The sequence below is a fragment of the Saccopteryx leptura genome, chromosome 6, assembly GCF_036850995.1.
Source record: "Saccopteryx leptura isolate mSacLep1 chromosome 6, mSacLep1_pri_phased_curated, whole genome shotgun sequence".
In the NCBI taxonomy this organism is placed as follows: domain Eukaryota; kingdom Metazoa; phylum Chordata; class Mammalia; order Chiroptera; family Emballonuridae; genus Saccopteryx; species Saccopteryx leptura.
The window spans coordinates 134755958-134782248 of record NC_089508.1 but is presented as its reverse complement, the minus strand read 5'-3'; the positions used below and the strand labels follow the sequence as shown (position 1 = coordinate 134782248).

The 26291-nt window shown below is 43.0% G+C and overlaps 1 protein-coding gene across 1 annotated transcript; it reads right to left on the bottom strand.

The window, feature by feature from the left end:
* Positions 1–380: 380 nt before the first annotated feature.
* Positions 381–3173, bottom strand: MCEMP1 (mast cell expressed membrane protein 1). Its single transcript, XM_066343537.1, has 6 exons — positions 3050–3173; positions 2659–2748; positions 1945–2067; positions 1494–1619; positions 1162–1227; positions 381–1069 (listed from the first exon to the last, which is right to left on the bottom strand). Exons 1-6 carry the CDS (start codon positions 3171–3173, stop codon positions 1053–1055), a joined length of 546 nt encoding a protein of 181 aa, XP_066199634.1. The 3' UTR covers positions 381–1052.
* Between the last annotated feature and the right edge of the window lie 23118 nt (positions 3174–26291).

Genomic DNA, 26291 nt, shown 5'->3' with positions numbered 1-26291 from the left:
CCTTGGTTGGCCCACGTTCAGGGGAACAGTGGCATGGATGGTCACATGGTCGGGCACATGTTTGACGATGGACATTGTCTCTGTCTCAGGGGCACATGTGTACACATACATGTACATCTCAGGCCACAAACCCTCGTGGACCCAAGCTCAAGGGCACAGGGACTCAAGTTACTTCTTGGATACACGTTCGTGGACACAGGGACTCACCCAGGACATCATTCTCACACATCTTCGTGTCCCCAGAGTTTCTGGCATAACGTCCACCTGCTCACTGTGTGGCTTTCCCCATCCCCCAAGTCAAACACTTACAGACCCTCCCCAAAGCTTCTCAGTCACCTCGATAATAGATCTGAAACCCACAGGTTTTCTTTGGCCTTTATTTTCATGAATCACAAACTATGAGTGCAGAAACACACATGTGTGTACATGCTTTGACACTCAGTGACATAATCAAGCACACTCACATTGACGCACAGTTGTCCACATGAGCACAGGGAGTGACAGGACACACACCAAGATACCAGTTACAATGATAGGTTTCCACATTATGCTCCACATGCACATCTGCCATGGCACATTTATACAAACAACATACTGCAGGACATTCATGCGTATTCACACCGACAGTGAAACATGCAAGGGTAACACGTATCACCAACACCCACACACACTGTAACACACCTTTGTGGTTCCTACTGACACAGTCACCCACTATGACATACATGACATTCAAAACATGCCATAACACATATGTATCACATGAACAGTGACACAGATGTGCATACCACATCCTCTGTGACTCCCACATTCAACATTCACCCAATACGTCTTCCTATGGGACACACTGAAATACCCACCCTCTACCCATGAAATGCTTACCCCACACACACATGCACACGTGCAACCCCACAACACTCATTAGCCATGACACATGATTTTCTATATGTGGGGATGATGAACAGGTTCAGAGCAGGCTGGAGCCCCATATTTTTATCTTTACTGAGAGGTACCCTGTCCTCCAAGCTGCAGCCAGGGCCTCCATGTCTTCTTGTTTACTGAGGTGTGGACTCTGTGGAGGAGGGAGGTAGAAAGATCAGCAGATCTGTCCTGGGAGAAGTTAGGACCAAATCCAGAGCTCTGCCTCTCCTGGCCTCAACTTACGTTGATTTGACAGTTTCTCCAGCATGTCGGAGATTATCTGTACCTGAGTTTTGATTTTTCCTACATCTGGGGTGGGGAGAAACAGGAAAAATGAGGGTGGGGTCTTGTCTGAGGCCTTTTTTGGAAGTCCCCTCCTTGCCCAAACCCCCAGGCTGGGGTGCTGCATAGCCCTGCACTTGGGGTTCCCGGCAGCACTTAAATACCCCCAAGTTACTGGAAGGTGACATCCATCACCCCTCCAAACCCTACACTCTGGGAGATCGAAACCTCTGCTGTACCCTCCTCAGATTCCCCAATACCACAGTCCATGCAGTAAAGGTTCATAAGGGCACCTGCTGACAGCCTCTTCAGTTTGTCGTTGACCGTAGTAATGCTCTGTTTGACATCGCTGACGTTCTTCTGGATATTGCTCCAGCCCTGCTTTTGCCCTTCCTGGCACTCACGCGCAGAGATGTAGACTGAGGGTGTAGGTGGGGATATATGTCACAGCTGCTCTCTCTACCCCCACCCTGACCCCTTGGGCCATCACCAGGTCCATTCCAGAGTTCCCTTTGCAAGACCAGCAGCTCCTGGGACATCTCAGAATCTATTCTGGATGCAGGAGGCAGCACGTGTAGGAAACCCTTGAAATGCCCCAGTTCTGCAGCCTAGGAGCACAAGTGGGGGAGGGAGAGGAACTGGTGGGAAAGGGAATGGTGAAAATGCTGGGCTTCCCCAGCCCCTGAGAACCTGCCACATTATTCCAGTCCCCTACCCCACCACCAAAACCAAAAGCCCACTCACTTTTCACCAGGACCCAAGCCAACAAAATGATGGAAAACAGGGCAAGAAGAAAATACAAGCTCACGATGGCTCTCTGCAACCAATGGGGGGCTTGAGCAATGTCCAAGGATGGTCTTGACCAGGCTAGGATGGAGCAGAGGCAGGGCAGGTGACCTTCAGGGTTCAACACCACAACTTAGGCTATCAGTACTGACTCCAACAGCATCGGTAGCTCTGTCACCTACACCTACTCTTCCCAATACCACTAGCAGGTGTGACCATCAGTAACACTGCCACCAATATGAACCCTGACCTGCACTACCAGCACTTGTTTTTAACACTTCACTGTCATGTTCCCCTATTGGCCCCACTACCAGCAATCATCAGTGTCAGCAATAGCTGTCACCAATAGCCACCAACATCAGTGCTCGTTATTGCCTGCATTGTTCCCATCCACAGCACCCTCATTAACTCTGTCTAGGTAATTCCTTCCCAATCCACTACAATGTCACCTACTCACCATCACCATCACCCAAACCTTCACCAACACTTCCACTTCACCACCACCACCATCATCACCACCTACAAAGCTACTCCCATCACTGTCACACCTTGATGCCACCACACTCCACACCACTGCCCCCAACCTCTACATGCTGCCCACTCTCTCTGCAATGCCCTCCCACAGAGCCTCTCTGAAGGCTGTGGGATGTGGGCTGGCAGGTGGATGCTTACCCTCACTCTTGGGTGGTGAATGACTGTCTTTTGGCTGGTCTCGGTTTCTGAAGGTCAAGATGATATTCTCATAGGCAGGGTCATCTACACCTATGGGTAGGTAGTGGGAAGGGTTTGGAGACCTGCCTGGAGCTCTGGAGTGGATTGGGGGCTCAGAAATCTTGGTTCACTGAACCACTGCACACATTTCTGGGGATAAAAGTTAAGGAGTGGTACCTAAGATCTGCTTCTTAGTTAAGACAAGTGGGTGGGGGATAGACATACACACAGAACTTTTTGGGGAGGGGAAGAAGCCCTATGCATCCCCCCACTCTCAGCTCCTTAGCTCCCTCATCCCAACCTCTCCCTCTTGACCTGCCCCACCCCTGCACCAGATGCCAAGGTAACTAACCTTTTTTATTGGCTGGGGCCCCCCGTTGCTTGTCTTTGAAGGCTGCTGCCTGCATCCTGACCTCCTTGTTTATGTAGATTTCCTCAGCTTCCGTGGTCCCCAGTCTGCCAATTTGTCCACACATCCTCAACCCACCGGAAGATGTTTCACAGATGAGGAAATCTCCGGGTTGGGGTGTGGGGGAGGAAGGAGAGGTCAGCCTCTTCTTTTCAGGGATCCAAATCCCCCCCACCCTAGGGAATCTTCACACCCTTAGATCCAGAAGTGTCTTAGGAGACCAGAGGTCTCAGAGAGGACCAAAAAAAGAAGTCAGTAGGCCTAGAGACAGAACAGAATGGTCAGGAACTTGTGATAGAGGTGTTAGCTAATGCTAGTCATCGTTTTGAAATATATAAATGTATCAAATCACCATGTTATACATCTTTTTTTTTTATTTTTATTTATTTATTTATTTATTCATTTTTAGAGAGGGAGAGAGTGAGACAGAGAGAGGAGAGAGAGACAGAGAGAGAGAAGGGGGGAGGTGCTGGAAGCATCAACTCCTATATGTGCCTTGACCAGGCAAGCCCAGGGTTTCGAACAGACGACCTCAGCATTTCCAGGTCAACGCTTTATCCACTGCAGCACCACAGGTCAGGCCCATGTTATACATCTTAAAAGTATATAATGCTTTACGTCAATTATATTCAATAAAAATAATTTTTAAAAAATGATCAGAAACTTTACAGGAAGCTGTGTACATATGTGTGAGCACATGCACATGTATGTCTATCTGGATGAACCCCAATCTCCTGTATCCTCTCTCTTAAGAGAGAAGCTGTGACACCTCAGTGTTACCTTTTAAGGTAGGGGCAGCCATCCTTAGAGACAGAATTCCTGGGTCCCCCAAACCTTTCTTCCTCCTGCCATAATCCCAGCCCTCACTCCACTTCAAGAAATTTTGCTTCTTCAAGGCCCCATAGAAGAAAGGATGTGAGGTAACAGTGCTAACCACTGGAACTCCACGCCCACATCTGGTACTGAGGTCAGACCCATGCCTTGACCTTCCCTGAAACTACTTTTCCCTCAACCTGAAGACCCCAATCAAAGAAACACTCAGAAGCAGCAGAGTCACTCTCAATCACACATCTGCTCACATATACACATAGCACACCTATTCATATGCTTCCACATATGCTTACCCAGAGAAATATACAAATTCATGCATTCACATGCCTACACTCTGTCTAGGTCTCTTAAAACCTTCTTTGTGACTATCTGAGAACTGGGGGTAAAAATGAGACAATATGTATAGGAAACTTTCTCTGTAAGTCTAGAGAAATTTCTCTGTGCAAGTCTAGAATTTTCTCTGTAAGTCTAGTGCCTTCCAAGAGAAATATAATACCAACCACGTTTAATTTAAAATTCTCTAACAGCCATATTAAAAAGATAAAAGAAACAGGCCCTGTCCGGTTGGCTCAGTGGTAGAGCATCGGCCTGGCATGCAGGAGTCTCGGGTTTGATTCCCAGCCAGGGCACACAGGAGAAGCGCCCATCTGCTTCTCCACCCCTCTCCCTCTCCTTCCTCTCTGTCTCTCTCTTCCCCTCCCGCAGCCAAGGCTCCATCAGAGCAAAAAGTAGGCCCTGGCGCTGAGGATGGCTCCTTGGCCTCTGCCTCAGGTGCTAGAATGGCTCTGGTTGCAACAGAGCAACGCCTCAGATGGGCAGAGCATTGGCCCCTGGTGGGCATGCCGGGTGGATCCTGGTTGGGCGCATGCGGGAGTCTGACTGCCTCCCCATTTTCAACTTCAGAAAAATACAAAAAAAAAAAAAAGAAACAAGCTAAATTGATTTTAATAACGTATTTTATTTAGCATAATATACCCAAGATATTATTACTTTTGCATGTAGATTATATTTTAAAATTATAGATTAAGTTTACCTTTTGGGAGATACTAAGTCTTCAGAATCAAATGTGTATTTATGCTTAAGGTGCATTTCAATTTGGTTGACCAGTGTTGGACAGTCCTGGTCTAGAGTGTTATAGTTTTCTCTGTTTGGAAAAATAAGTATGATTTTCTGACAATGTGCAGGAGGTGTTACGTTCTAGGTTTAAACTATGTGATTAAATTCAAGGTAGCTTTGCAATGGTCCCCCAAGATCTGGTGAGGATAATGTTCTCTTTCCTAAACTATTGCCAACTTTGCTCCAGTAAGATCGACTTAGCAGTAGTAGATGCAGCTCCTCTTTCCGATGGTAGAAAGCAGTCAGCCATTGAGCAATTCGCCACTTATGATGTAACAGCCACAGAGGAGATGGACAAATGGAAAGCTGGTTCTGCTCTGATGGACAGGTGTATTGGGCAGGGCTACAGACATATATTTCCCTGGTTCAGATGGGGCCATGACTGGTCTCCAGCCCTCTGAAAGTTGAGAAAAAGGCAGTGATGACAGAGACCCACAGAAAGACATGTAATAGTGGCCTGAGAGGGCTCCATGTGCTTGCCTGCCTAGCCCCTTTCATGGGGTAAAGTTTTTTGTTTTTTTTTAAAGAAAGAAAATGTGTCCTAATCAGCAATTGGCTTGCAGTGGGCACATGATCCAAGGCCCAGCAAATCAGTGTTTAAGATTTGGCACAGGGCAGGGAAATGAGTGAGACTGGACCAATGAAACTTAGGCCTGGGATTTATGTTGGGTTAACCTAGAAAAGTTATTCTTTCTTTTTTCCCCCCTCCACTGGGGCTCTCACATTTGGGAGAATGTAAAGCCTAGAGCTGTGACAGGGAGAACCTGCTTGAGTGAAACCAACACTGAGGAATGAAGACCTTAGAGTTGAGTTCTGGAGACATCATTTGAGACCCTGGATTCAGCTATACCAGGGTGACCAATCATCCTCCTTTAGAGAGGACAGTCCTTCTTTTGTAAGTTCCGTCCTCCCTCGAAAAGTGTCCTCCTACATGTCCTCCTTTTTGATATTGGAAGACTAATCTGTAAATGTCTGTATTCGATCAATGCAGAGTCGATCCATTGCGTGTGATATGACTTATCTGTATCTAAATGAGTACTTTTTTCTTACAATTATTATTAAAAATTACTAGGCATATAAGCATGACTACAATATAAAATTGTACAAATGTTTTTATTATGCATTTATCATATTATAGTGTATTATCATTGCAATGAATAAAATGTTTTTTATTTACGATATTGTTTTCTTCAATTTATTTTTGTCCTTTTCATTGTAAAAAAGTTGGTCACCTTAGCTACACCTAAATCTGTTGTTCTAAATCTAGGCCTCTTGGTTACATAATTCAGAATCTTCCTTTTACTTTTGCTCAAGCTAGTTTGAAGTGGGGTCTGTGGAACTTGCAACTGGAAGAATCTTGGCTACCAAAAAGGGAGGCTCAAAAATGGGGCTTCTGTGTCCTAGGTCACATAAGCAGTGAGATGTAATCTCCAAGTCTGCGTTCTGAGACAGAATGATGCCTATGTTGGAATTGAGGGCTCTGAAGGGACCTTCCTAGGGGGACAGTTATGGAGGCAAGGGAGACTTGGAAACAGGGGTATACACATTGGGCCTGGGAATAAGGGAATGCCCCCCCACACACACACACACACAAATCATTGAGGGAGAGGGCAAGGCACAAAATTCACCTCATCTAGTCGTAGACACACTTTTGACTCAGTGGTCTCATTCTGACCCTAGTATCACAGTTGGATTAGAAGGAAGAAACTGAGAGGGAAATCCCTAGGTTGGGGTCTGGTAGGCTGGCTTTATAGGCATCAGTAGTATTTGTGATCTCACCTATGGCCCCCAGGATCAGACGGGGGGGGGGCTGGGGGGAGGCTGTGCCACCACAGAGGGTGGGTGGCAGTGGAAAGAGTCCAAGACATCCTGAAAAACAGGATCCCACCTTATTACCCATTCTCCAACCCTTGGTGCATGCTGCTGGGGACTTTGACTTTTGAGTCTGGGGCCCCTTTCAAGACTGGCCACCAAGTGTTCTGAAGTCTGCATTTCTCAGGGGCTTGAGTTTAAGATCCCAGGTTAGGATTCTAAGGAAACTGGAACCTGGATCACCTGGATTTGTGCTCCCAGGAATGCTGGGGTTTTCCTTATAGGGCACTGAGTCCAGACCAGGACAAGTGTCATCTAGGCTGGGGTGGGGACCTGACGTTGGAAGGATGAGGGTCTGTGCAGTGTATATGTGTCTGTGTGTCCCTATGTCCCCATCCCCGTGGGCATGTCTATATACTTCAGAGGTGTCTTCCTATTTCCATGTGTGTCTCCGGGCATAGCGTCTCTGCATGAGGGTGGCAACTGGGTTTTGGTGTGTGTACTGTGTGCGCACGTGATCACGTGTATATATAGTGTGTATGACTGTGTGTGTGCCTAATTTATTCAACAGACATTTCCTGAGTGCCTACAATGTGCCATGATCTCCTTTAAGAGCCAGGGATACACCAAAGATCAAACAAGTCCCTGCCCTGTGTCTTCATATTTGGATCTTCATGAAGGCCTATGTGCCCCTGTGGACTCGGGATTGCAACTATTCGAATCTGTGCCTGCCCGAGTGAAAACTTAAACTGTGGTGCGCCGCCTCAGGTAGCAGCTCTCAGCAGGCCCCTGTGAAGACTCTTCACACCACCTGGCTTTGCCTGTACCTTTGGGGTTCTTTCAACGGGGTGGCGAGTGACGATAGAGGCTGAGTTCCACTGACCCTGGAGCTAGCTGAGGCCCTGGACTGTATGTGCGTTGGGAGCAGGACTCTGTCTCAGCCAGACCCAGACCTCGGATGAAGCCTCACTGTGGGATGTGAGAAAGAATGACCCAGCAACTTTCTAGGAAGCTCAAGACCCGAGGGTGACTGTCAAGGTAGCCTCAAAGGTAACAATCTCTTCCCCTCCTGAAGTAGGCCATGCTTAGGTATGGCTGTCATTAGAGGAAGCTGAGGCTCCATTCTCGGAGCTAAAGGTGGGGCCAACATGGGAGGGGGAGATGAGACAGAAGAAGGTGTCAGTCGCGCTCCCCCCCTCCGACCCCCCACCCACGTCCCTCTCCAGTGTCTAAGCGACCGGCTCTTTTCTGAAACCCAAGCTCAGTCGCGCCGCACCGCACAAAACACAGCACCGCGGCCACACCCTCCTCGTCATCCTCTCAGGGTTTATTTCCAGCCGTGCCGCTCCAAGGCCAAGACCCGCCCCCCGAGGCCTGGACACGCCCCCCAGGCCGGGGTGACTTCAGAAGGTGGCGGGCACACTACGACAGAGGGCCCCCGGCCAGTCTGTGGCTGCGCACTGGTAGTGGCAGGTGGTCTCGGCACGCACGTCCCATGAGCCACAGGTAGAGTCACGTGTGTAGCCGGTGACAGCGAAGCCTAACAGCGGTAGCGGACAGAGCTTGGGCCCGAACCCCGAGGCTTAAGAGGTTGGAGGTCTAGGACCTGGAGGCTCCCACACCAGGTAATTGGAACCAGATGCGTGAGCTGTGTGGAAGCTGGAGGCTGGCTGGGGCCTAGATACCAGTGTCCTAAGGAAATAAGGTCCCTCCACTGGGGCAGACAGAGGCTGGGAATGCAGACCAGGACCCTAGGAAGTAGAGGCAGGGACTCTATGGTCTTAGAGAAATGGAGGTGGCTGGACATGAGAAACGGGCTTCAGTGCACTGGGGACAGAACCGAGAGCGTGGGGAACGGACTTCTGTCCTCATCTGCGGAGCAGGTGCCTGAGTCAGTAGGTCCCCCCAGAGGTGACACTCCTGCATCCAGATCAATGTTTCTTATTACCTCAAAGACTGCAAGAGGAGCCTGACCGGTGCTGGCGCAGTGGATAAAGGTGGACTTGGGATGATTAGATCCCAGGTTTGAGTGCAGCCTCACCAGCTTGAGCCGCTAGGTCGCCGGCTTGAGAATGGGATTATCAACATAATCCTATGGTCGCTGGCTTGAGCAAAGGGTCATGGGCTCAGCTTGAGCCCCCTCCCCCAGCCCCAGGCTTAATGAGAAGCAATCAATGAACTAAAGTGATGCAACTATAAGTTGATGCCTCTCATCTCCCATTATTCTTCTCTCTGTGTCTCTGTCTCTGTCTCTGTCTCTATCTCTCTCTCTCTTTCCCTCTCACTAAAAAACAAAGAAAAAACTGTAAGAGGAAAGCCCTGGCCAGGTCACTAGTTGGTTAGAGCATCATCCCTATATGGTTGCAGGTTAGATTCCTGGTCAGGGCACATACTAGAAACAACCAATGAATGCATAAGTAAATGGAACAAATTAATGTTTCTCTCCTCTAAACTAATTTTTTAAAAATTTTAACTGCAGGAGGTCCCTAGCCAGGTGGCTCAATGAATAAAGTGTTGTACAGGCGCTCCAAGGTCGCAGATTCAACCCTGTCAGGTCATGTAAGAGAGGCAATTAATAAGTGTACAACTAAATGGAACTAAGTAGAACAACAGTTGATGCTTCTCTATCCCTTTCCCACTCTCTCTTTCCTCCTCCTGCAGCCATGGCTTGATTGGAGCAAGTTGGCCCCAGGCGCTGAGGGTGGCTTCATGGCCTCCGCCTCAGGCACTAGGAAGAGTTTGGTTGCAGAGCAACAGACAATGCCCCAGATGGGCAGAGCATCGCCCCCTAGTGGGCTTGCCAGGTGGATCCCAGTAGGGTGCATGCAGGAGTCTGTCTCTCAGCCTCCCCTCATGTCACTGAATTTAAATATGTATATACAGTGTGTCCGTAAAGTCATGGTGCACTTTTGACCATCACAGGAAAGCAACAAAAGACGATAGAAATGTGAAATCTGCACCAAATGAAAGGAAAACTCTCCCAGTTTCATACCTATTCAGTGCAATTTGATGTGGGCTCACGCACAGATTTTTTAGGCTCCTTAGGTAGCTATCCCATATATCCTCTACAGACTCGTCACTGACTGATGGCCTACCAGAACGGGGTTTCTCCACCAAACTGCTGGTTTCCTTCAACTGCTTATCCCACCAAGTAATGTTATTCCTATGTGGTGGCGCTTCATTATAAACGCACCGATATTCATGTTGCACTTTGGTCATGGATTAGAATTTTGTGAGCCACAGAACACACTGAACTTTCCTCTGTACCGTCCACATCTCAACTGGCATGGCCATAGGCTGCTCCGCTGTATACACGGTGTTACGTCATCATCTGCGCATGCGCACATGCTGCCACATCATCCTACAGAAACTGGGAGGGTTTTCCTTTTATTTGGTGCAGATTTCACATTTCTATCGTCTTTTGTTGCTTTCCTGTGACTGGTCAAAAGTGCACCATGACTTTACGGACACACTTTGTGTGTGTGTATAAATTTATTCATTTTAGAGAGGAGAGATGGGGGGGGGGCAGGAAGCGTCAACTCCCATATGTGCCTTGACCAGGCAAGCCCAGGGTTTCAAACTGGTGACCTCAGCATTCCAGGTCAGCACTTTATCCACTGTGCCACCACAGGTCAGGCCAGAAAATAATTTTTTTAGCTGCAGAAGAGAGAAGGGGGAATGGTCTGTGAGACCAAGCTGCCCCTCCCCCATTCTCATGTTGCCTAAGCCATGGTGACTTGGAGATAGGCAGGGCATCAAGACAGCTCCCCTGGGGAAGGCCTGAGTGGTCCACGCCCTTGTAGAGAGTCCAGATGATGCAGAGCTCACCTGGAGTCTGTCTTGAGGTGGGTATTTTAGAGGAAGGAGGGTTTGGAGCTCTAGTTAAAGCTGGAGCTGATGGGGTTGGGTTGGGTTTAAGAGCTGAGGTTTGCTTAAAGGTTGGGTTTGAATTTGAAGTTTAGTTGGAGTTGGGCTCAAGGTTGAGGTTTGGTTGCAGTTGAGGTTGGGTCTGGTTAGGTTAGGTTGGGCTTGAGCTTTGGTTGGGATTGGAGTTGGGGCTGGATTGACCTTTGCTCCAGGGTAAGAATCAGAGGGGCCTCTGAGGCCCCTACTGGAGTTGAATGTGAAAGCCCTCACTTAGGTAGCTGAGAACATTATTCTCATTGAATGGCTTTATCCACAGGACACAGTGACTTGCCACACACCAGCAGCCCCATGATGGGAAGGAGGGGTAGGGATGGAGCCTTCATCACGAAGGGGCTGAAAGAACCAAGAGACCCACAGCTGGGTCAGCCCCTGCCCATCCTGGGGAGGGTCAGGCCCACAGAGCATGTGAGGTCTGGAACCTTGGATCCCTGTGGGGGACAGGCTGGAGGCCCTGATTTGCCCCGAGGCCTCCCACCAGGGCTCTGGACAGAAATAAAAACAGCTGTCACTTATCATTTTGGCAGACTCAGCAGGCCCAATCTTGGACACGAATTTCATGCTGCTGCAGTCTCTCTCTCTTTAAGGCCTTTAGGTGTGGGGTTTTCTGTCTTGGGTGATATGTCCCTTGGTCCCGTACGCCTCCTTGCCCACATCCAGGGCCAAGAGGAAGCCCCTGGAGCAGACTGCAGGGGCCCAGGGGTGGAAGCTCTGTCCCCCTCCCTGCCACAGCCTCTCCCTTCAAGAGCTCTCTCATCCCACAACCAGCTGGGACTGGTCCAGGAGGTAGTGCCCAGGGCATGATTCCAGAAGCCCTATTCCGAGGGACAGGTAGAGGAACAAGCGAGCACGTAGGGGTAGGATTGCAAAAATGACCACAGTGACGCCCCTGTGTGAGAATTGCAGGCTATGTTCATACCCAAATCTCTATCGGCAATAGAAGGAAGAAATAAAACCTCGGTTTATTTTCTCAGTGGAACAATCTACAATGGCCTGTGGGCCCAATCCAGCCCATCATCTGTAGTATTTATATGCCCCGTGAGCTAAGAATGGTTTTTACTTTTTTTGTTTCCAATATATGTAAATGAATTTTTATTATGGTAAAAGACACATAATTTTTACCATTTTAACCATTTTTACACACCCAGTTCCATAACATTAAGTTCATTCACAATGTTGTGCAACCATCACTTGTCTTTATTTCTAGAATGTTCTCATTTTCCCAAAATGAAACTGTTTTCATTAAACACTAATTCCCTATCCCCCTCCCCTGGCTCATATCCCCCACCATGCTACTTCCTGCCTATTCTGTTGTTGTGAGTCAGGGGCACAGAGAGAGAGATCAGCAGACGGAATCATCAAGGACTAGCAAAGGACCACCGCTCGCTCAGGCAAATGGCCCCGAGTTCATGCAGTGTCCTAATTTTATTCACAAGACTTCAAAAAGCTAGTTTACTGAGAAATTGGCATAACAACAAGAGTAACTTTTACTTAAAGATACATAGAGTGCACCTGCAAGATAGCTTAGTAATAACATAATATCAGAAGGCATTATTGCTATTGCTTCTATGGATCCCACAACATTCCTCTCCTTATCTTAAGGGATAACCTTGGAAAGTACAGAAATCTTATGAGAATGTTTTACTGAGAAAAACCAGCAACTGCCTTCAGTCACATAGACCTGTTTCAGTGACCCGCCTTCAAGTCACAAAACAATTCTCTTAGCGAAACATTCTTTTCTTGTTGGCTGTGTTCCCATCCAAGGCCATGCAATGGGTTATTCCACTACATTCCCCATTTTTGTTTATGCTGAATGTTATGAAGCACCACAGAAAACACAGCCTTCTGTTGTTCATCCCTTATTTCTCCTGCTTTGATTCGTCGACAGACTACATATAAAAGAAAACATAGAATTAATACTAATATAGAAAGTCCTACAGTGAATCCCAAAAATTCTTTAATATATTCAATAGGATTTAATTAAGATAAATTATTCATTAACCCCCTCAATATAGGTTGACCTGTCAAAATTTTTAATTTTCTTTGAAAAGCTTCATGAATAAGTTTTTGTAATTCAATGATTTCTTTAGTTACATTATCATGACTTAATAAATGCTTTTTAACATTTTCCTAATGGAAATAAGTATGATTTTAAGAAATAGGGGTAACACAAAAAGTAGTTACATTCTAATCACATCTTAGCTTAATTTGTCTTTGCAGGCTAACAATTTGATCTCTTAACATAATCATAGTCTGTTCTAAATCATTAACTTTAGTATTAATGTTATTATTTATATGTTATTGAGAAGTCCACAGTTGTTCAGAATCTTCATGCCATTTTTGCACAAAGTCCACAGTCTGTATATTTTGATGTAATCCAACTCCAGATACAGCAGCCGTGGTGGTTACAGCTATTAGTCCTGTAATGATGGCGATGATCAGTCCAACCAGTCTCTTGGTTCGCTTCAAGGACTTAATAAGATGTTGTAACAGCATCATGGAAGGGGAACCCTGCCACATCCGATGCATCTGTACTGGAATGTAGACTCCTGTTCAGGTTCTTAAAATGTAAAGACTTTGACTATTTTATTAAAAAGAATAGAAGAGTTAATACATGTATAAAAAGCACACTTGTTGCAAGTTACTGAATAATTTTCAGCTGTCTATTTGGTTTCACCTATAACAAACATATAAAGAAATCTAACACAAGCAGATATAAAATGTGTTTCATTTTTCTTAAAGATTAACATAATATAATTAGAAGGATACTTTCTCCAGATTTTTCCTTTCTACACTGTTTAAGTGCCATGGCTACTTTCCACAAATGATATTGTATAGGACCAAATTTTATATGAGGAGCTTGAGGTGACATCCCTCCTCTATGCTATATGATAGTATGATTACTTTGATCACCAGCTGTCATTAAACCATTGTTCTTAAGCCACTTTAAATCAGTACCCTGCCCTTTAACTTGGGCAGAGCTATAAGGGCTTTAATCTATAATGTTTTATGTACAGATGTATTACTTTTAAATCTATATCCTTGTAACAAACGTTTTATTTTTTCATCTCCTTTACTGTTATCTTTGACAATAGAGAGCCAAGCTTGAGCTTCTATGTTTAAACAATGTGATTCATGTCCTATACATATAGGTAATTCCTCAACTCCTGTTGTATGATTTCTAATTTTATGCATTCTTTTGAAGATGCTAAGGGACCTCTATCATTAAAAGGTCCTAGAAGCCAATTAGAGTCATTAACAAAAATAGGAAAGGCACTATTTTCCTAATGAATACCTCTACTTAATGGAGGATTAGGAACATATGCCTAATAACTAAAATTTTCAGCTCTACTTACCGGAATTGTTACCAAAGCAATCATTGCTAAAAACAGGTTAGTAGCATTTTTTTTTCTAGTAGCTTGTAGCATATTTTTACCATTAAAGATCAGCTTTTTAAGTTAACCCCAACTTGGTATTTTAGCCTTTTCAATACCAAGCAGCAGCACCTTTAAGATTCTTCTTTTGAAATTCATTTCTTCCATCTCAGCAATGGGCAGATATGGAAAGAATCTATTGTTCTCATTCATGTTGTTAGTTTGATTCTGCGAGCAGGACTCCAAAGGACTTCACCAGATTCTGCAATGACACAAGCAGAATCTTCCCCAATGTTGCACTACACTAGGTACCTATTGATTCAACTCACTTTTATAATGTATGGGTTGATTTAATCTTAGAACTGTAATTTTTTGTCCAATGTCTGTCTGCAGCAGTCAAATTATCTTCTCCTGTATTTAAGAAATTTAAAGTAAATAAAGCTTTGTGTAACATAATTCTAGGGGATAATCTTTCTTCTCCCCCCTTTTGTTTAAGTAATGTATTTTTCAGAGTGCAATTATTGCGTTCAATAATTGCTTGTTCTTGTGGATTATATGGAATTCTAGTAGTATGTTTAATATTCTAAAATGCTAAGAATTGTTGAAATTTAGTAGATGCATAGGCAGGACTATTGTCAGTTTTAATTGCTTTAGGAATGCCTATAACATTAAAAGTTTCAATAAGATGTTGAATGACACAATTAGCCTTTTCTCTAGGCAAAGGTGTGGCCTAAAGGGGGAGGGGGAGGGGCACAAAGAAAATTAGATAGAAGGTGACAGAGGACAATCTGACTTTGGGTGATGGGTATGCAACATAAGTGAACGACAAGATAACCTGGAGTTGTTATCTTTGAATATATGTATCCTGATTTATTGATGTTGCCCCATTAAAAATAAAATTATTTAAAAAAAAATAATAATAACATTAAAAATATAAAACATAAAAAAAGTGTGGCCTATTGAAAGGAAGAATAAATATTAATAAAACCGTACATAAGATAGTTTTTTTAAAAGAAGGAATATGAGCAATATCTATTTGCTACAGGTTATTACTGTGTTGCCCTCTAGGATTCATGCCTCTCGATAATGGAGGAGCATTTATAATACTGAGGACAGTTTCTAACAATATTCCAAGCTTCTCACCAGGTTATTTTAAATTTTTGCATTAAATCTTTTTTATTTGTATGAGTCTTTGTATAAAACTTAGTAGCTATTTTTATTGATCTAATGAGTAATTGATTAACTTCATTATCTATAGTAGACATAGGTCCTGGTAAAGCTGTATAAGAATGAATTGAGTTATATAGATAGGCAAATTTCATTCCTACAATAAAAGTTGTAACTCTTAAAACAATTTGTGTAATTCAGAACTATTATTTGAAATGTAAACAGTTTTTATAAGTTTAACTCTATGTTTTACATATTATGAATCAGTAACAATGTTAATAGGATAGGATGTTTGAATTTTGTCTTCAGCAACAATTAAATTACACTGATTTAAGGTTTTAGAAGTATTTTTAAGGATGACTGAAAGTTCAGTATTATTTTTATAAGCTATTAATATGTTATTTATATAATGGATTATTAAAGATTGAGGATATTTTTAACAAATTTTTTCTAAAGGTTGATTTACATAATGTTGATACAGTGTCTGACTATTCAACATTGCTTATTTAAGTAATATAAACTTAGTAAGAATAGTTAGTTATGCTTATTGTTATAGGCACAACAGCTAGCATTGCTAGAAACAGAGTCAATGATGTTTTTCTGAAGTCTTAGTCTTAATTAAAAAACAATTTTTGCCTCCTAGGTGAGTTTATTTAATTGTCAAATTTCCCCTTTTTCTATTTTCAACTTATGCTGAGGCTTCAATTTTCTGGAAGGTATCTTCTAGTCCTGTATCTGTGGAGATAAGAGTAAATCCTCACCCCTACATTTTGTCTACATTGCTGTTGTAAATTAAAAAACTGTCTATTTAAAAAGTTCATCTTGTGTAATATTAATAAGATGGTTAGCATTAGCATTTTGATTAGCTTGAATACAAGCTTGATTTTCCTAAGTTATAAATTGTAACTCCCGCTTTTGAAAGAACAGTCCAAGCTAACATTTCTAAATTTTTTGAAATAAAACATTCAGAGTCTATGAAAGAGGATAGCAGTTCCTGCGTATAAAGACAGTTAGTTTTATGCTGGGAGCAAGCCAATTTTAACTCTTTAAGAGCTTTGACAGAAATTTGATCATAGTGAGTATAAAAAACGCCTTGTCAGAAAGTTTAGACTATAATTTAAAAAGTTGCTCTTTTAATTATTTATAAGATAAATGTTTTTCTTTATCAGAGGCCAAATGACTCTTGTTATTTTCCTATTGTAAAAGAAATTTTAGAGCTTTGTTAGGGACTTTTTCTAAGCCATGCAGCTTAGTGACTACTGCCTAAGTGGGCTAAAAAGAAAACTAATGTTGCTTAGTAATAAAAGATGTATCAGCTTCTATATCTAAATTCTTTTGTATTGTTAAGTCTATTATAGGGCATCAGAGGAACTAAATTCCCGCTTTTCTCAGTGCCTCCTTTTTCAGGATGTTGCCTTACAAGCAGCCAACTGTCTAAAGCAGCTTGAGATAAATTCTTAAAATTACTTAATTTTGTTTAATTCCTTAGTTTTACAAATTTGAGCATATTTTACACACAAACAAGACAATTTTCAACACAGAAACACAAGTATAACATATAACTTTAATCCTAATACTTGAATTCTTTTTTTTTTTTTTTTTTTTTTTTTATTTTTCTGAAGCTGGAAACGGGGAGAGACAGACAGACTCCCGCATGCGCCTGACCGGGATCCACCTGGCACGCCCACCAGGGGCGACACTCTGCCCATCAGGGGGCGATGCTCTGCCCCTCCCCTCCGGGGCATCGCTCTGTTGTGACCAGAGCCACTCTAGCCCTGGGGCAGAGGCCAAGGAGCCATCCCAAGCGCCCAGGCCATCTTTGCTCCAATGGAGCCTCGGCTGCGGGAGGGGAAGAGAGAGACAGAGAGAAAGGAGAGGGGGAGGGGTGGAGAAGCAAATGGGCGCTTCTCCTGTGTGCCCTGGCCAGGAATCAAACCCGGGACTTCTGCACGCCAGGCCGATGCTCTACCACTGAGCCAACCGGCCAGGGCTTGAATTCTTATTTGATTTCAAACTTTGAATATACCTTACAATGTATTAACTAAATTAGCAAGTCTTAAGGATCTATATTCTATTCAATTTAAATTTAAATGAGTGCTCCTTATAATTTCTCATTTTAAAGCAAAATATATATGGATGAAACTATTTTTTCAATATAAAAGCCGGCATTTAAAATTTTTGTATGTAAACAATTCAGGCCTTAAAAATCACATTTTAGACAACATCAAACAAAAACTAAACAGAAATTAGAATCAGACAAACCAGACTAGACAAACCATAGAGAAACCCAGGCTTTCAGAGCACAGTCAGACTAGAAAGATGCCTGCCTGATTTTAATCAGGGTATTTTCTGATAAAGGGACTGACGATGGATGAGACTAAACAAAATTTCCCCAAGAAAATTCTCTTGGCAGCTGCTGGGATATTTTCTATAGTCAGATCCAACACATGTCCCCTGCCTCAGTTTCCAGGCAAAGAATAAGAAAGAAACAAAATGATAGCTCAAAGGATTGTAGCTAAAACACCAAAGAAAATTAGTATTTATTTTTTTATTATTACAAAGACTAGAGAATTCTAAGGACTTCATGATTCTTCTATATGTCCTAATTCTAATTGAATTTGTACCAACTGATGTAAAGCTGCAAGCTTTTTTCCCTTGTCTCTGTCTCCAGTGATTTGCATCCAGGCTTTAAGACAAGTGATTTAATCTAAGCTATAACAACATCAGTATAACCAGTTTGTTGTCCCACAGCTGCATGAGCACCAACGCCTATGAGCATTTCAAAAGTAGCTCCCAGGGGATTATTTCTGGCGTTTATGCGAGATATTCAAAAAGCCTCCTCTCTCCACCAAGATTTTAATTGTAAATATTGTCCTGGTTCCAGAACCATACTAGCAAGTAAATCCCAATCCAAAGGAATCATCAAATGATCATTATAATAGGAATAGATAAGACCTTGAACATATGAAGACTGAGGTCCATACGTAGCAACAGATTGTTTGACTAGCTTTAAGAAAGTAAATTCAAATTGGTCAAATTGGATATTATGCCCTCCCCCAGGATCTGGAGCATAAAAAGGAAAAGGCTGTTGAATAATTGGAAAAATAGATGCAGAAAAATTACTAGAATTAGATTCTAAATCATCATGATGCATAAGCACCTGTTGCATTTCAGAGATTTCAGGGAATTGAAAAATCCTTCCCCTGCCAGTACCAATTAATTTTTTACCTTGAATTGGAGGAACCATAGGCTCACATATATCTTGCTTTTGAACAGGATAAGCAGTACTGATTTCCATTCTTCTGTTGTTCCAGTGTAAATTGTAGTTTACTTAATAAATGTTTTAGACAGGCAACATCATCCATAGGGGCTCCCTCATTTTTTAACAAAGAGGGATGAAAGCCTGTGGACAGCTGAATTTCATTAACATTATCAGTAACTTCAGAAGCAGAGACAGTATTGTCTAAGTCATTATTCTGTTCATTCTGTGCTGAATCAAATTCTTCAGGCTCATTAAAAATAAGCTCACTCAAGTCTTTAACAGAATCTCCATCTGATTGCAAAGGTCCAAGGGCTGTAGCAATAAAATTACAAGCAGTCCACATTTCAGCATCAAGTGGATCTCCGTGCTGACGAACACAGCTTAAAGATTTTCCTACTTGTTGCCAAACATTCAAATTCAATTGATTACAATATTCAGGAGTATACCAATAACAGTGTTTCTGAATAGCATTTAAAAGACGTAACAAAACCTTGTCTTTTATCTGAGTCCCAGACCCTTTTAAAAGGATGTCAAAACCTGTACATAATTGTCACGTAATGAATGGGAATTTCCCATGACTTTGCTAGTTACCCGAAAGTATCGCGTACACAGCGCGTCCAACTTACCTTTTCGGGGTTCCATCTGTTCCCAACCTCTTCTTAAGGCCCCACGTTGGGTGCCAAATGTTGTTGTGAGTCAGGGGCACAGAGAGAGAAATCAGCAGACGGAATCATTAAGGACTAGCAAAGGACCACAGCTTGCTCAGGCAAATGGCCCCGAGTTTGCACTGTGTCCTAATTTTATTCACAAGACTTCAAAAAGCTTGTTTACTGAGAAATTGGCATAACATCAAGTGTAACTTTTACTTAAAGATACATGGAGTGCACCTGCAAGATAGCTTAGTAACAACATAATATCAGAAGGCATTAATTGCTATTGCTTCTATGGATCCCACAACATTCCTCTCCTTATCTTAAGGGATAACCTTGGAAAGTACAGAAATCTTATGAGAATGTTTTACTGAGAAAAGCCCAGCAACTGCCTTCAGTCACATTAGACCTGTTTCAGTGACCCGCCTTCAAGTCACAAAACAATTCTCTTAGCGAAACATTCTTTTCTTGTTGGCTGTGTTCCCATCCAAGGCCATGCAATGGGTTATTCCACTACACTATTCATATCTCAAATAAGTGAAATCATACAAGATTTATCCTTTTTCATCGATTTATTTCACTTAGCATAATGTTTTTAAGATTTATCCATGTTGTAGCATATGTCAGGACTTTGTTTCTTTTTAATGTTATTATTCCATTACATATTACATTTTGGTAAACTATGGACAGTCTGGTTGTTTCCATCTGTTGGCTATTATGAACGATGTTGCCATGAACATTAGTGTACAAATATATCTTGGAGTCCCTGATTTTTAAATTTCTATTTTTTATTACTTTTTAAATTTTATTTAGAAACTATTGATTTTTTTGAGAGAGAGAAAAAGGAAGAAAGAGAGAAATATCAATTTGTTGGTCCCCTTATTTATGCATTCATTGGTTGGTTCTTGTATGTGCCCTGATCAGCTACTGAACTCACAACTCTGGCCTACCAGGACAATGCTCTAACCAAGTGAACAGCCATCCAGGGCTGGAGTTCCTGCTTTTCATTCTCTTGGGTATGTATCTAGGAGTGGAGTTGGTAGATTGTACGGTAATTCTATGTTGGACTTTTTCAGGAATGATGAACAGTTTCTACATTTTTACATCATTGAAAAAATATTTACTACTTAGTGACAGATGAAAAGTATATGACATTCAAATCCCAGTCTTTATAAACAAAGTTTTCTTGGAACACAGCCATGCCCACTTTTTAATATAGCATCTGTGGCTGCTTTATATTTTATTTTTAATTTTAAATTTTATTTATTGATTTTTTTTTGGGGGGGGGAAGAAACATTGACTTGTTGTTGCACCCACCTATTCACTCATTGGTTGATTCCTGCATATGCCCGACCAGGGATGAAACCCTCAGCCTTAATGTATTGAGAAAATGTTCCAACCAACTGAGTTACTGGCCAAGCCTGTGGCTGCTTGAGCCTGTCAATGGCATTAGCTGTGACAGAGACTGTCTGACCTACAAAACCAAACAGGTTTTATATCTGGCCCTTAACAGAAAAAAGTTCTGCCCCACCCTGGTCAATAGCAATGAATATGACAGTGAGATCAAGGTATGAATTGCAGCTCCATGCAACAATCTGAATGATACTCACCAACTTAATGGTGAGCAAAAGAACCCAGACACAAAAGAGGACATACCATAACTGGGAATAAATATGCTATATTACTGATTTACTAGTCTAACTAGCCATAAAATAGTGGTAAGAATGTACTAACATGATAAGCTTATAAAAGAATTTCTGTAAAATGTTAAGCCCATTTTGTTGCTCTTATAACCATGATTAAATATTACTAGTTCAGTGATCACAGTTGTGTATTCTGTTAAAAATCAAAGGTATATAATTTCACCTCTGGCCAAGCACTCGTTACAGTTAAAAGGCCTGCTCTGCTCCAGCTGATACACATCAAGGCTTATTTAACACTGAGCCAGAAGAATAAGCATAAGCGGGAGCTCCACCTCTGGCTCCACCTCCTTCTACACCTCCCCCCAGGCTGAGACTGCAGTTCTGATTCTCACTCAAGTCCAAGAGAACCTGACTGTGGAACTCTGTGGACACTTGTTACATGAAACAAGAAACCTAATTTATAAGTTACTTGCTAGCTTCAGTTCCTGTGACAACTGACAGAACAGACTTTGACCTTCAGATGTGCCAGCTCTGAGCGATGTGTGGCCTTCAATTCTGAAGTTGTTAGCTGGACACTTGGAGCTAGTTTTCACTACTGCCCCCTCAGCAAAGAACTCTCAGCCCCTTCCTTGTGAGTCCTTTGTTCTAGTTTTACTTACTTCCCCTCCTTCTCCCTCTTTATAAAAACCCCAGCCTGCACCAAGAGAGGAAGATGGGTGTTTGAGGATAGAAGTCCCTCCATCTTCTCAGGTGACCGGCACTTGAATCAACCTCTTTCCTTCTCACCAGCACTTCTGTCATGTAATTGGTTTCATAGCAACAGGCAGCCAGACCTGTGGGTCATTTTTCTGGTTTCAATACCACACAAATTCTTTATAATATCTGCACACTCTTCTTTACGCATACTTCAATAAAAGTGATACATGTGTGTGAAATCTCTGTGTGATACAATGATGTACACAGGACCAAATATAGGCAATATTTATTGAGCATCTACTATGTGCCAGACGTTGTACTAAGTATTGTGCATACAGTAGGGAGAAAAGGGGCACTCCTGTCCTCATGCAGAGTTTGCCCTCGTCTGTCGGGAAAGACAGACACCAAGAGAACACTCAATCAGCCTCCAATTCCACCTGTCATCTGTGCCCTGAAGGAGAGAAACCCCATTCTGGGAGAACTTCTGACAGGGGTTCCCCAAATTCAAGAACTCATGAAGGTTTTGGGGAGGAAGAGGTGTCTAAGCAGAAGTTGGGAAACAAGCAAATGTAAACCTGGAGGACAAGCTAGGGAGGGCAATATGGGCAGAGGGAACTGCATGTCCCAGGCCCTGGGTCAGGATAAGAGAGCATTGTAAGGTCAGTGGATAATGAGGGATGGTCACGTGGGGAACCCAGGCCCGTGAACTTTAGCTAGGACCGCCCACAATCAAGCGCGCAAAAGGAAGCTTCCCAGGAACCATTTGGAAAGAAGCGATCGTCTGCCAGCCAGTGAAATTTCACCACGTCATAGTAGCTCCACTTCCCTAGAGGGACCCTTTAAATATCTCCCACGGGGTTTAATCTTTGCAACTTCCCTAGCCTCCATCTTTTTTTCCTCGGGGCCAGGGAACCTTGCCGGGCAGGATGCGCGCTCTGTACTCAATAAAGCCGTTTGCTATTCCACACTTTGCGGCTCCGAGCCCTGTTCCTTCCTTCTCAGCGGGGGAAAAATACCTTACAGGCATCAGTTTTGAAAAAATGAAAAAACAAACAAAAACTAGTAGGGCAGGAAGGCAGAGGGTTTGGTTGAGATAAATGAATTCCATAGGCCCCCTTCTTTGAAGACCCTATCAACCACAAAAATGTTTAAGCTGTAATAAAAAATAAAGAGCATTTATTTGAAAGCAGGATTTGTAAAGGCAAAAACCACAAAGTGCAATTTTGTTGCAAATGAAGGATGCTGGTTAAGTTACCAGGGTTTGGTTATTTGGGGGGGGGGTATTTTTAATATACAAACTACAAGTTGAAAACTAGGAGGAAAGAGGGCAAGTGCCCAGGTTGTTCCAGGATATTTATGGCTCGGCCTTGAGCTGAGTTTAGCAGCAGGTTAATGTAACATCCACCGGGTATAAGAACAAATGTCGGAGACTTTCAGGAGTATAGATGTAACTTTACTGGCCAGTTTTACCTGCGCAGGGGCAAATTCCCGAGGTGTCTGGAGACACTGTGCTCACAAGGAGCTGCAGATGGGAATCGCACCTAGCGCTCACAGCTAAATCTTTTTATAAGCTAAACAAGCAAGCATATTACAGAAGCAGATGTGGCAGTAACCTATTTGCTAAGGGGCTGCACATAGCATAGCAACAGGGGCTGGGGTCTAGCTCATTGGCGAATTCCAAACATAAACTTCTGATAAGGGTCTTTTAACCAATAGAATGCAAACGTTTGTCTTTTCTTTTTTTTTTTTTTCTTTCTCAGACTCACAGGGTCCCTATCTGTCTCTGCTTCTTGAACGACCTTGGGCATGTTACTCCTAACAGAACAGGAGCAGGACCTGCCTGTAACCCTTAAGTTCCCTGTTCCATTAGTGCCCTGCCTATTTTCTGATCTTCTCTTGGTCCTTACATTCCTTACTCCTGTTAGGGCATAAATCAAACCCTTGATTCTTTATCAGTGGGAAGAATGGTATAAGTAGGTTGAGATAGGGCCATTACCTTTACAGTTTCAATTCTTTCCTTTATAAATGCAAGGAGTTTATTAAGAACTATAGGCCCAACAGTGAGAGCTAACAAAAGTATCAGTAATGGCCCAGCAATTGTAGATATAAGAGTAGTTAGCCAAGGGGAAGTTCTGAACATAGAGGCATACTAACCTGGGTTATCTTCTTCATCTAACTTCCTATCCTTAAATCTATTTGCTAACACTTTAATATTTTCTCTAATTACTCTAGAATGATTAGCATAGAAACAGCATTCTTCTCCTAAGGCTGCACATAGTCCTCCTTGCTTGAGGAAAAGGAGGTTTAGTCCTCTCCTATTCTGTAGGGCTACTTCTGCTAGGGAATCTATTTGCTTTTCTAAGAAAATTACCTGGTTCTGGAGTATGGCAATGTCCTTTGAGAAAGTATGAGACAATTGCTTCAAATTTAAGTCTCCCTGTATTAGAGCGGCAGCTCCTACTGATGCCGATCCGATAACACCTATAGTAGCTATAATAGGTATTAGAACGGGAGCTCTCTTTTCCCCTACAGGTGGGACAAGAAGGAACTTAGGGTTGCCTCCATACAGATACACTTGTGGGATGATGTATGCACTGACACAGAGTTCAGGGTTTGTAGGAACAATACACTTGAATATACCTTGGGTGCACACAAACTATAACCCTTCCGGTGCTTTTATTACCTTAGGCCTTTCTGGATTACTAGACAGAGTTTCTTGATTAAGACAATAGTCACTGTAATTGGAATTAGTTAAAGTAAAATTTGCTAGGGAATAACAAGTTCCTTTTCCGTGGAACTCAGCAATGGTGAAAGATCCTCCAGAGAAACAGTCTTCTATTTGGTCTTGTTTCCCCGTGGTGGGAGGGATTACAGTGCTAGGAACTAAGTCCCCTCCTTTTGATGTATTAACCCCTATTCCAATGTAGAAAGGTGGCTTAGGACTAAGGCACAGCCAACAAGACTCAGTGATGTTGGGCCGGGTGTTGTTAAAGTAAGTAAACACCTTGTCTAATAAACCTAGTTCTTCCAGTTGTCCGTCCAGCGACGGATGGAGAGTGTGATAAGGTACCTTCTGAATTGCCCTTTCTGGTGCACTATATGAAGTTGGACTAACTAAGTTTATCTTGCTTATGGAAGGACTAGTTGAAGATATGGTTGGTAGCCTGGGTGCTCTCGAGGCTAGCTTAATCTTTCCTCCCTTAAAGAGAAGCTTATTCTTTGTGGGTAGCTTTCTAATAGTAAAGAAGGTTCCTGGATCCACATCTGCAGTATAAAGTCTTAGTCCCTATGTTTTTCCCTTACTCTAATTTGGGTCTTGAGGCCTCTTGATAGTGACAATGGTAGGGTTACAATTGTTTATAAAACATTGGTAATTTATACCTTCATTAGGCCTTTTTCCTCTATACTTAGTTCCTAGGCGGAGGAGATCTATGTCGGGGTCTGGTCGTGGCGGCTTCCATTTCTATTGACTAGTAAGGGTTTCACAACCCTATGCTTTACAATAAAATTCAGTGGTAGAACCACAAGTGTAGCGTTGCCCTGGAAGAGGCTCAGGACACGCATAATGTGGAGTATACCACAATGCCCTATTGTGGCGTAAGGGCGAACACACTTCAATATTCTCCTATTCTGGTAAGCCTAAAGGTGCCAGAGGCATCCACTTTACAGACCTGTGTGCTGCAGGAGAGTCACAGAATTCATCACCAAAAAACTTTGAAAAATCTACACTAAAAGTTACTTGGTTGCCCCATGTATTATTTTGTGCTATTGTAATGCTATCTGCTGTTCTAATCAATACCTATTCATTTAATTCTAATTCCCTACTGGGTAAAATACAGAAAGTCATTAGTCCTAAGTGGAGGAGAAGGTGAGCTTTAAAGGCTCTCCAGGGGTCTGCTTGACTTGCCATCTCCGGGATCCTTCGTCGGGTGCTTGGGCTGGTTTCACGTGGGAGAGATGGATCCAATAGGGCTTTTCTGCTATCCGGACTGCAGAAGGGGTGCTGAGCAATACCTGGAACGGTCCTTGCCACCGCGACTCTAGGTTCCCTCGACGGTGGTTAAGGACCCAAACCCACTGTCCAGGGTCCAGTGGCGACAGCCTCTGGGTGTTGTCTTCTAATGCTGCAGTCCTCTGTTCTCGAAGCTCCCTTACTTCTCTCCGAAACTGCTGCAATGCCTGTAGGGACTTGAGGAAAGTATGATTAGACATCTCTATTTCCTCTCTGGTGAGCTGGGGAACCAGTGGAACGGGTTGTCCAAACATGAGCTCATAGGGGGTCTATTTATTAGTGTTAGGTGTACACCTAACCCGGAACAGGGCAAAAGGGAGTAACTCTACCTACCCAGTTTTCGCCAGTCTCCTCTCTTAACTTAATTAGAGTTTCCTTTAATGTCCTATTCATTCTTTCTACTTGTCCTGAACTCTGAGGCCTGTAAATACAATGCAATTTCTAATCAATTCCTAGCCTCGTAGCTAATTCCTGGGAAATCTTAGAGATGAAAGCTGGTCCATTGTCAGATCCTATGGCTATGGGAATTCCATAACTAGGGATGATTTCTCTTAGCAGGATCTTGCAAACTGTGGAAGCAGTTTCACCTTTGGTGGGAAAGGCTTCTGTCCATCCTGTAAAAATATCTATTAGCACAAGTAGATACTTAAATCCTGCCTTTCCTGGAGTCATTTCTGTGAAATCTATTTCCTATAACT

What these genes read in the sequence shown, in the direction of transcription:
- MCEMP1 (XM_066343537.1), bottom strand. Translation starts at nt 3,173, where the DNA reads ATGTGTGGACAAATTGGCAGACTGGGGACCACGGAAGCTGAGGAAATC. An exon ending in GGCCCCAGCCAATAAAAAAG is followed by an intron (nt 2,749 to 3,049) that starts GTTAGTTACCTT and finishes ACCTACCCATAG; the next exon opens with GTGTAGATGACCCTGCCTAT. An exon ending in GGCTTGGGTCCTGGTGAAAA is followed by an intron (nt 1,620 to 1,944) that starts GTGAGTGGGCTT and finishes CTACACCCTCAG; the next exon opens with TCTACATCTCTGCGCGTGAG.